We start from the raw sequence: 9,772 nt of genomic DNA, 5'->3' as shown, positions 1-9,772 counted from the left end.
GGGGGCAAACACTTTTTCACACAGGGCCATGTAGCTTTGGATTTTTTTCTTCCTCATTAATAAAACCCTTCATTTAAAAACTGCATTTTGTGTTTACTTGTGTTATCTTTGACTAATGTTTAAATTTGTTTGATGATCTGAAACATTTAAGTGTGGAAAACATGCAAAAAAGTAAGAAATCAGGAAGGGGGCAAACACTTTTTCACACCACTGTATATACTGAAACTAAATCTACTGGTGCTGGAGCAAAGCAATGTATTGCTGTGGACAAGGGCTGCAGCAATACATATTTTAGCCTCCTTACAAAAGAAGTAATACCAGTTTAAGTGTGCACTGTATTTGGAATATCTTCTCCGCTTTACCTTAAGGTCCAGACACACCAAACTGACTTTAGAGAACTAGTGGCAACGAAAGCTGACTGGTGCGATGCCTCAGGTCTCTTGTGCATTGGCCAAAGTTGCACATGAACACACCGCAAAGACTACAACAGATGGCCAATCAGTACATAGGTTCTGCACCTGCGTGAGAGGAAAAAACTTTCCACACCGGCAGATGGAGGAAGTCTGTATTCATTGTTCAAAGAGAGAACCAGAAGACCGTCTTGATGTTAGTTAGCTAGTTAACACATTGAAAAAAAATAATCCAATGTTGAAAGAACAGAGCATATTTACTGAGCACCAGTGAACAATAACACAAACCATCACGTAACGTTGCTGTTTAAGAGTTCAATGGCTACCTTATGTAACCAGTTTAGGCCTATTTCAAGCTCACTCCCTCTTGACTTCAGCTCTTTGTTTGCGTTCCTCAAGTCTGTTTCTCTTCTCAAGCACTGAGCTGAACTGCCAATCAGAGAGATTTCATTCAGCAACTGGCTCCACTGTTGCAGACTCAATATGCTGACTCAGCCCAAAAAAGATGCAATTGGGGGCCAACAAGGGGCAACAGGGCAGGACACACTGCACCAACCAGGGGGCAACAGATGCTCATTAACAGCCCAGCAATGACTGACGGCTGACCATCATCCTGGTGTATCAGGGCCTTTGTACACTAACTTCAGCAGCAGTAGACCAACAACTCTGTAAATTTTTGACAGTGTCCTGTCGGAAAAGGCTGTCTGATGGCAAGGTAAAGCATTGAAAGTATTCTAAAAACAGTGTACGATTAAACTGATTGGTTTATTTTATTTTTTTTTTTTTTAGGAGGGCTTTTCTTTAGGTTGCAAAAAAAACTGACCAATAGAGGCAGCATTTGCTCAGCAGTTTCATTTTATGAGCATGACGTTGTGGGATCTACCCAAAACAAATCTTGTGATCTGTTTTATACATATATTTGCAACCCAAGAGTTGTCTAAATCCCTCTCTGTGACATATAGTTGCATAAAGTTCCAGGTGTAATTGCGAATGGATTACCTGCCACAGCTCCTGAAGACAGTGTGGCAAAGACAGGACTTTGCCTGGGGCTCATGTAACGAAGAGGCTTGAAAAACAGGCCGTCTCTTGCCATTGCAAAGAGCACTCTTGGCATTGGAAACATCATTCCCAGGAGACTGTGGAAAAAAACAAAACCACCATTTCACAAGAGTGAAGGGAGAGCTTTCCAACACCAACTAGGTTAGACATTCAGTCCCATTTAACATATGCACATTCAAGCAATCAACAGACCTTGCCACACTGAAAAGTTTGCTAGACTATACACAGCTAGCTTTATTAAAATTCAACCATTTGTTTTAAAAATCTGACTATTAAGTGTGTAAATTATAGTAAGTGGGGTGGGACTACATTAAATAGAGTATTTTCACATTTTGACATGCAATTAGTAATTTCTGAGAAATATAAATGCTGATCCCTGTAATCATGTCTTTCTGTGCCCTGTCCCTTAACCTTAGCACAACTTTTCTCCCAGGGGTCAAATATTACCTACCAAAATTGGCTGCAATGGTTACCTTAACCCTGTCCTGAAAGCCTTATGTATAGGACTACAGAGTATTACCTTGTTGAGAGTGCACAGAGGGATCCTACAGCCACAACATACTTTGCGGGCTCCCAGCCAACATATTCAAAGGCCACAGGTAGAGGGCTGTGGCTGTCGAGCAGATAGTAGGGCATCATAAGTGTCAGAGCAGCTGACACGCCAAAGTAGGCCAAGAAGCAGATGAGCAGGGACGCCATGATCCCAAGAGGTATAGCCTTCTGTGGGTTCTGCACCTCCTCCCCTGAATGAGTAAGTCCATAGGATTAATTCTTGCATTCTATCTGGGGCAATACTACTGCAGACATAAAATACCTGGTAATATATTTGAAATGCTTTGGAATAAACAGTTGTTTATATCCTGTGTATTAGTTTAAAAAAGGTGCCTATTCATCCCAGGATATTGTACTCAGCAGTACCTGTTGTGGCAATGCTGTCAAATCCGACAAAAGCGTAGAAACAAGTTGCTGCTCCTGCAAATGTGCTCTCCAAGCCAAAGGGAAAGAAGCCCCCAACGCCAAAATCAACAGCTTTTTTTTGTGACAATGTAAGGTTCCTGTACAAGGAAAAAAAGAACAAACCTTTATCGATTGCTTTCACTCAGAGGAATTTAATTTTGTTCTCATATGAATTCTCCTATGTTCCCTATTAACAAGGCAGCAGCTAAAAAAACATTCAAAAGCATTAAGAACATACATGAAAGCATTTTTCTGCTTTGACCAAATGTATCTATTCATGCAGATATTCTGCGTCTTATTTGCTGTGGTTTTGACACTAACCACTGTCCAATGTTTGTGCCCCTCAAAGCACTGAAGAAATCCTAGATGGCAACTTGTCTCTCCAGAATTAATGTCCTGGTTATTCTGGATAATTCACAGAATCCACAGTACTCAACAGTTGTTTACAGCCTGTATCAAAGTGGTAGACATTTATATCTGTGGATTACTGTACACAAGGGGTTTTCAAATCTGACACCATGGCCCCCTCCCCAAATGAAATTGAGACAACTGCGCCCCCATCATCCCCCACCCCCAGGCACAACAGTTTTTTGCTTGCATGTCTACAGGTTTTCAACACAGGGTCACTAACTATTTTAATGGATAGAAGACAATGTCAGTGTTCAAGGAATATCAGAACTATGTTGATGAGGTATTGTGAGCCTTTGTAATGTGGAAATAAACAGATGGTACATGCAGTGGCGCCCCCAGAAGATCTTCATAGGGATGGCCAGATGAGGTCACTGAAAATCTTGGGATGGCACACCAAAAGCAAAAGTCCTAATTAAAATCCAGTAGTTCTAAATACTGTTGAAGTAATACAGTTGAAAACTGTAAATATGGGATTTAAGGAATTGCACATTAATATACTTTGGTTTCTTATTTAACAATTAATATTTCTAAGTATATGATGTGCATAGACTAATACCCTTTGCAATTCATTATTTGAGTTCCACAACAATCCTGTTTTAATGTATGTGTCTTTGTATGTTAGGCGATTCATTGTCCTTCAAATAAGAAAGTTCCTTTTCCCTAAAAAGACAAATACACAGCTTTAATTTGAAGGAGTGCTTCGATTGATGAGGGTGGTTATGGCAGTTATAAGGGGAGTTTTTTTCCCTTCTTGTTTCTAAGTGTATTTATGGATGGACATATTTACAGGAAGTGTAAGTCACTGAACCGCAAAATGTGTATCATGCCCTTGCTTTCAGATTTGAATGTGAGAACTTTCAAAGGGCCAATCTACAAGAATGAGCTTCATACTGTTTTTAGGACACCAGCATGTGTCCATTTGACCTCATGCAGTATCTTTACCTCACTTCAAGTTTTTATGTCATTTTGACAATTGGAGTTTACAGTATATTAGATGTAGGAGAGAAAACATTTTTAAGTAGTTTAGGTGTGCTGACTTGACTATCTTGTGGAAGTAAAAGTCATAACAAGGTTTCTGTAGGTGAACCTGAGGAATGGTAATCATTTGAATCCAAAATAAGCATAAGTTTAGAAGAAGAGATCTTACTCCATGTCTCGAGTTGCATTCAGGATAGTCTCCTCACTGATGCGCCAGTTGTTGATGTCTCCTTTTATAAAGCCAGAGATGATAATAAAAGCCAATACAGTTACATTCACTGCAGTAAAACCTGTGTTCACGATCATGGACTCTTTCACACCATAAGCAAGTATACCTGAAATTCAGAGGAAAAGGTATTAAAAATATTAACTGAATTTCAGCTTGTAGAATGTTTTACATCTTCTACTCGTAGCCTTTACATAAAATTGCAGATCTTACCAGTGAGGAGCATTATCAGCCCAGCAGCAAAGAAGTCTGGGTATGGAGCCAAGCCAGGTGAATCCATTGGTGTATGTTCTCTTAGAGTTTCAGCAATAACGTTATGGATAAGGTCATCAAAGGCCCCGGTCCAGGCTTTCGCAACACTAGATGTTCCTGGGAAGAACAAGAAAGTATATTGACATTTAGATCGATCCTTTTTTACAACCACACAGAAATGATGACTAAAAAATATGTCCCCTCATAAAACTGACAGTTACATAATTCAACAATCAAAACCTTCAGGACTGATTTTGTCCAATGCCACAATGTCATATGGGATGGATGGTAAAAAAAATCCCAATGTTAAGGGTTCATCAAGAGGTTTGTATTATTACAGATGACAGTGTTTGCGGTTTGATAATTAAATATACTGTGCAATTGACCCTTTGCTAAGCCCCGCCCCTTTGCGATGGTCTTTCAAGCTGTTGGAGCTAGCATGGAGCCTACGCTGTAACTAATTGCACTCTCTGAAGAAATAATATCACATTTTTGGAAAAACAAAAAAGTGATAGAAGCAGACAGAGGGGTCTACAATATGTGTTTTAAGGATATACGGTGGCTAAGCACAGGTTTGGGCAGCCCTGGTCAAAATCTCACTTACTGTGAATAGTTAAGTAAGTAGAAGATGAACTGATCCCCAGAAGCCATGAAGTGAGAGATGAGACATGCTTTTCAACATTTTAAGCAAGATTAGTGTATTATTTTTGTTTCTTACAATTTTAAAGTGGGAAAAAAAAGGAAAGGAGTACCCTGCAAAAGTTTGGGCACCCCAAGACATTTGAGCTCTTAAACAACTTTCACCGGGAGCGTATCTATGTTTCCAGGGTTCTATGTTCCCCACTTAACCCTGCAAAAAAGGTTCTATGTTTCCCGGGTTCTATGTTGCCCGCTCAACCAACATAGAACCCTTTTTGTGTATGCAGGGAACATAGAAGCTTTTTTGCAGGGTTAAGTGGGGAACATAGAACCCTGGAAACATAGAACCCTGGAAACAATGGGATGACCCCCTTTTACCAGGGTCTCAAACCATAATTAGTTTGTTGGGGCTATGGTTTGTTCACAGTCATTGTTAGGAAAGGTCAGATGATGCAAATTTCAAAGCTTTATAAATACTCTGACTCCTAAAACCTTGTCCCAACAATCAGCAGCCATGGGCTCCTCTAAACAGCTGAAAAAAAGAAAAGAAGCCAGCACTCACAAATGTCCTTTTGGTAAATTTAATAAACCAACTTGGGTGGCGTTACCAGAAACAAAGACGTTTCGACAGAAAGTCTTCTTCAGTGTGTCACTGAAGAAGACTTTCTTTAGAAACGCCGCGCTTTGGAAAGCAGAGCAAGAGGAATAAACAAACCTGGCAGCACACCGGTAAGGTAAGACAACACGTTTACATGATGTCGTTTTCTATATGTTCTCTGACATTTATCCTAACGATATGAGGCGGTCTTTGTGGAAAAAAGCTTGTTTAGTGGACTAAATTTGCACTTGAAGGTATGCCCGTTCACTTACGTTTTAACAGGTCTGACGCTACTATGCGCCCCGGCTGTATCTAGGCTAACGGCTAACATGCTAACTATTATTTTTCGTCACTAGTCACTTGAAACAAATTTAGGACGATAGGAGACAGGTTGAAATAAACCAAAATTTCCCTTTAATTTTCAATCGGAATGACCGTTTACATGACCATTTTTCAATCGGAATGGTCTTTCATTTCAAATGAAAGTGGAATTAAACTGTCGATGCAAATGTTCCTAAACACATCTCAAAATCCACAATAGGCTACCTCAAGAGGTGCAAACTGAAGGTTTCACCATGGCCCTCACAATCCCCTTAACATTGATAATCTGTAGATAAACCTCAAAAGAGCAGTGCATGCAAGGTGGCCCAAAAATCTCTCAGAGCTAGAAGCCTTTTGCAGGACGAATTGGTGAAAATCCCCCAAACAGGAATTGAAAGACTCTTAGCTGGTTACAAAAAGCATTTAGAAGCTGTGATACTTGCCAAGGGGGGGCGCTACTAAGTACTGACCATGCAGGGTGCCCAACTTTTGCTTCAGGCCCTTTTCCTTATGTTATTTTGAAACTGTATAAGATTTAAATTGACACGTTATCTTGGCTAAAGACTGAAGAAATGTCATCTTTTTTTCATGCCTTTTCTAATCAGTTCATCTTCTACTTGCATAACTACTCACAGTAAATGAACTTTTTACCAGGCGTGCCCAAACTTTTGCATGTCATTGTAGCCAAGATGTCAAACTCACTCAGCAGCAAATCAGGTTATAAAGATGGAGAGTTTGAAGCTAAAGCCTAACTATAGGCTACAGACATGCATGCTGGTAGTTGTAGGTTTGCTACCTCTTGAGCAGGAGCAAATGCCACAGTCCTTTTTCTCTGTTTTCTCAGCACAAATTTCAAAAGTATTTGCATCTTTCTACTGCATAGACAGTCAAGTTTTATGAAAAACACCGTCTGCCCAGCAGTGAAATACTTCTTTAAGCTAAATAAACTCTAAAAACCCTCTTGGATCAGCTGGAAAATGCATCATCACAAAGCATGAAAAGTTGACTTTTTAAGAGATCTGTGGTTCTGTCAACAGAGAATATGATGCATTGCTGTAGATTAAAGTACCCACCAGTATGGAGTTAAAATGAGCACAACATTAAACATCTACAGCAGTAAAATGCAACATACGCATTTATGCGGCAGTAATATTAAATCAAAACAAATGATATAATTGTAAAACAATAGGGGAAGATTTTACTGCACAGTGAATACTTTTACTTTTCATACCCTATGTTCATTTTGTTGATAATACTTTACACAGAGTGGTATACCTTTGTTGTGTTTTACTTACTGATAACGTAGGATAACAGCAGGTTCCAGCCACTCACAAATGCCCACACCTCTCCTACAGTCACATAACTATAAAGGTAAGCTGAGCCTGTCTTGGGGACCCGGGCTCCAAACTCAGCATAACACAACCCTGCAAATACTGAAGCCACTGCCGCAACCAAGAAGGAGATGATAATGCTGGGGCCGGCCACTTCCCTGGCCACCTCTCCTGACAGCACGTACACACTGGCTCCGAGTGTGCTGCCAACACCCAGACCCACCAGGTCCAAGGTGGTCAGGCATCGACAGAATTTAGACTCCTCACCCTCTGGCACCAGAGGCTTCTTACGAGTCAGGCTCCGAATTAACCGTAACACTTTGGCACAAGTGATTCTGAAATCAGCACATCTGCCATTGAATCAGACACAAGAAAGGCAATAAAAGAATTACATATGTGTAAATATGGTATTAAGGAAACACTGTTTGGTAAGTAACATAAGACATTACTTGGCCGATGTTCAAATAATCGGCACTTGCCACCTGGGTAAAATGATGCCTCTTAATTAACAACTCAGAATGAAAACCAAAATAAATTCATACTTTGAGATGCAAAAGCCTCAGCGTAATATTAAACAAAGCTCTGAGCAAAGTGATGTGATGCTGATGTAAAGAAACATTACCTGTGAGCCATGTCTGAGCCAGTGTGTTTGGACTGCAGGCAACATGGAGTGAAAAGCAGCCCGTGTCCTTCGCTGCTGGTGTTTGATGGAAGCTCCTTTCACCCTGCAGCCAGCAGACTGCCACCAGCCCTGCTGCCTGCTGTAGGTCCACACCTGAAATGAATTAAGGCAATCAGGGCACTGAGGTGGAGGCCTCCTGAGTGAGATCTTCTGCTTCTCTATCAGTTTAACATGCAGTGCAGTGATTCTGTTGACATGTAGATGTGCTGCATTGTAGAGAAATGGCAGATGACAAATCAAACAAAAACAACAACAAATGTAATAGGGATGGAAAATGTTCTATAGATGTCTTGAAAATAGTCACGAATATTTCAGTGTGACAATATTGTATAGTCCTGCAATACTGTATGAGTTTTATTGTTTAGTATTGAAAAAAATGATTTTTCACTTTCACTGAATTCATTGATTAATTTTTGGAACTGATTGACACTAAATTAAAGGAGCAGTGTGTAAGATTTATTGCCATTGCCCAGCACCTGCTGATGCGTGCTAAAATGTGTTTTTTCTCTGATAGCTTAATGTGTGCTCAGCTTTTTGAATACACTGAATAAAGCAGTTCAGTGTTAAAAAAATGTGTTTTTACGACACAACTCCATTTGGGGGCTGCTAACTACAGTGGTTGATGCAAAAATGTAAATGGACCTATCTAGAGCCAGTGTTTGGTTTATCCTTTCTGGGCTACAAGAAGTGGCTACGTAAAATGAACAAATATTATATTCCATGTCTGCCAATGTATCCCCCTAAATCCTGCACAATGGACCTTTAAGTTAGGATGAATGTGAAAGAGTGCCTGAAATCAAAGTTTTGGGAGTGATGGTTGGTTGCCTTTAATACTGCTAAGTGTTAATGAAAGTGTATTTTATCACATCTGGTTTTTATGTGCATATGAGACACTCAAAATGACAAGTTTAAATAGAAATTTCTACTTTAGAATTTTTTTAATTTTTTTTTTTACAATTACTAACACCCTTTTGTTCAATGTATAGTCACATTTTTAAAACTCTAAACACAATTAGCACATCATCTTTCCATTGTGGACCATATCATTACTGCAATTCATTGTGTTTTCACAGAATATACAATCAATTAAGTCATTTCCAAAATGTTTAAATTTTCTTTATTTACGATGCTTGCACAAGGCATGCCAGAGATGAAAACCTAATTTTCCAGACCGTACAGTTTTTTTTGTTCCCTTGAACACATTGGTCCATTTAGAGGTTGCATTTTCAAAACAGTTCACACACACAGGCCTAATCCGGACGTCTCTGGCCAAAATGACACATTTAAGTTTGCAAAATGCTCTCACACTCACAAAACATTGAAAGCATGCTAAAAAAGCAAATACTTAAATGAATCAACACAACTGATGGTCAAATGAAAATACTCTTTCAACCAGTTATTACAAAATGGACGACAAAATATAAAATATAGCTATCAATATGGGCCAGTTTAACCTTGCAGTAATTTGTGCTATATGCCTGTGCCATTTGGTGATACTGTGCATAGTTATAGAAGATGCCAAAAAAAGGCAAACAAGCATTTCACAGCATGAACTGTATTCTCCTCTCCAGAGATAATTTTACTAGAGATGCCAAACCCTGACTACCGTCTGCCCTTGCACTTCTTATACCAGTTGAAATACTATTAAAAAAAAAGTCTAAGAAAGTTTTCTTCATTCATTTTATTTTTGTGTGTTTTTCTTTTTGTGTTTTTTTGTGAAGGTATGAGCAAGTGTCCGTCAGGCAATTTGTTTAACACAAAATTATGATGTCAGGAACTTCTAACCTGTAATACGCACATTGTATCACAAGATGGCAGCACAAGTATTGAGAAGAAATGCATGGCTGTGTCTGCAGACCCCTGTCTTCTCTCACGTCTCCATCGATGACATAATCCCTCTGCCAATGA

The 9,772-nt window shown here is 39.4% G+C and overlaps 1 protein-coding gene across 1 annotated transcript in view; it reads right to left on the bottom strand.

Moving 5' to 3' along the window:
• Positions 1–7,928, bottom strand: part of LOC126406597 (cationic amino acid transporter 2-like) — a 22,123-nt gene extending 14,195 nt beyond the window's left edge. Inside the window, exons 1-7 of the mRNA XM_050070966.1 lie at positions 7,805–7,928; positions 7,147–7,532; positions 4,255–4,410; positions 3,985–4,150; positions 2,388–2,524; positions 1,990–2,212; positions 1,410–1,546 (exon numbers count right to left, since the gene is read on the bottom strand). Coding sequence (XP_049926923.1) covers positions 1,410–1,546; positions 1,990–2,212; positions 2,388–2,524; positions 3,985–4,150; positions 4,255–4,410; positions 7,147–7,532; positions 7,805–7,815 — 1,216 coding nt within the window. The 5' untranslated portion in view covers positions 7,816–7,928. The remainder of the gene's footprint in view (positions 1–1,409; positions 1,547–1,989; positions 2,213–2,387; positions 2,525–3,984; positions 4,151–4,254; positions 4,411–7,146; positions 7,533–7,804) is intronic.
• Positions 7,929–9,772: the final 1,844 nt, after the last annotated feature.

This window comes from Epinephelus moara, chromosome 19, assembly GCF_006386435.1.
Source record: "Epinephelus moara isolate mb chromosome 19, YSFRI_EMoa_1.0, whole genome shotgun sequence".
Lineage (NCBI taxonomy): Eukaryota > Metazoa > Chordata > Actinopteri > Perciformes > Serranidae > Epinephelus > Epinephelus moara.
The sequence above is the reverse complement of the archived record's forward strand: the minus strand, read 5'-3'. Positions and strand labels throughout refer to the sequence as shown.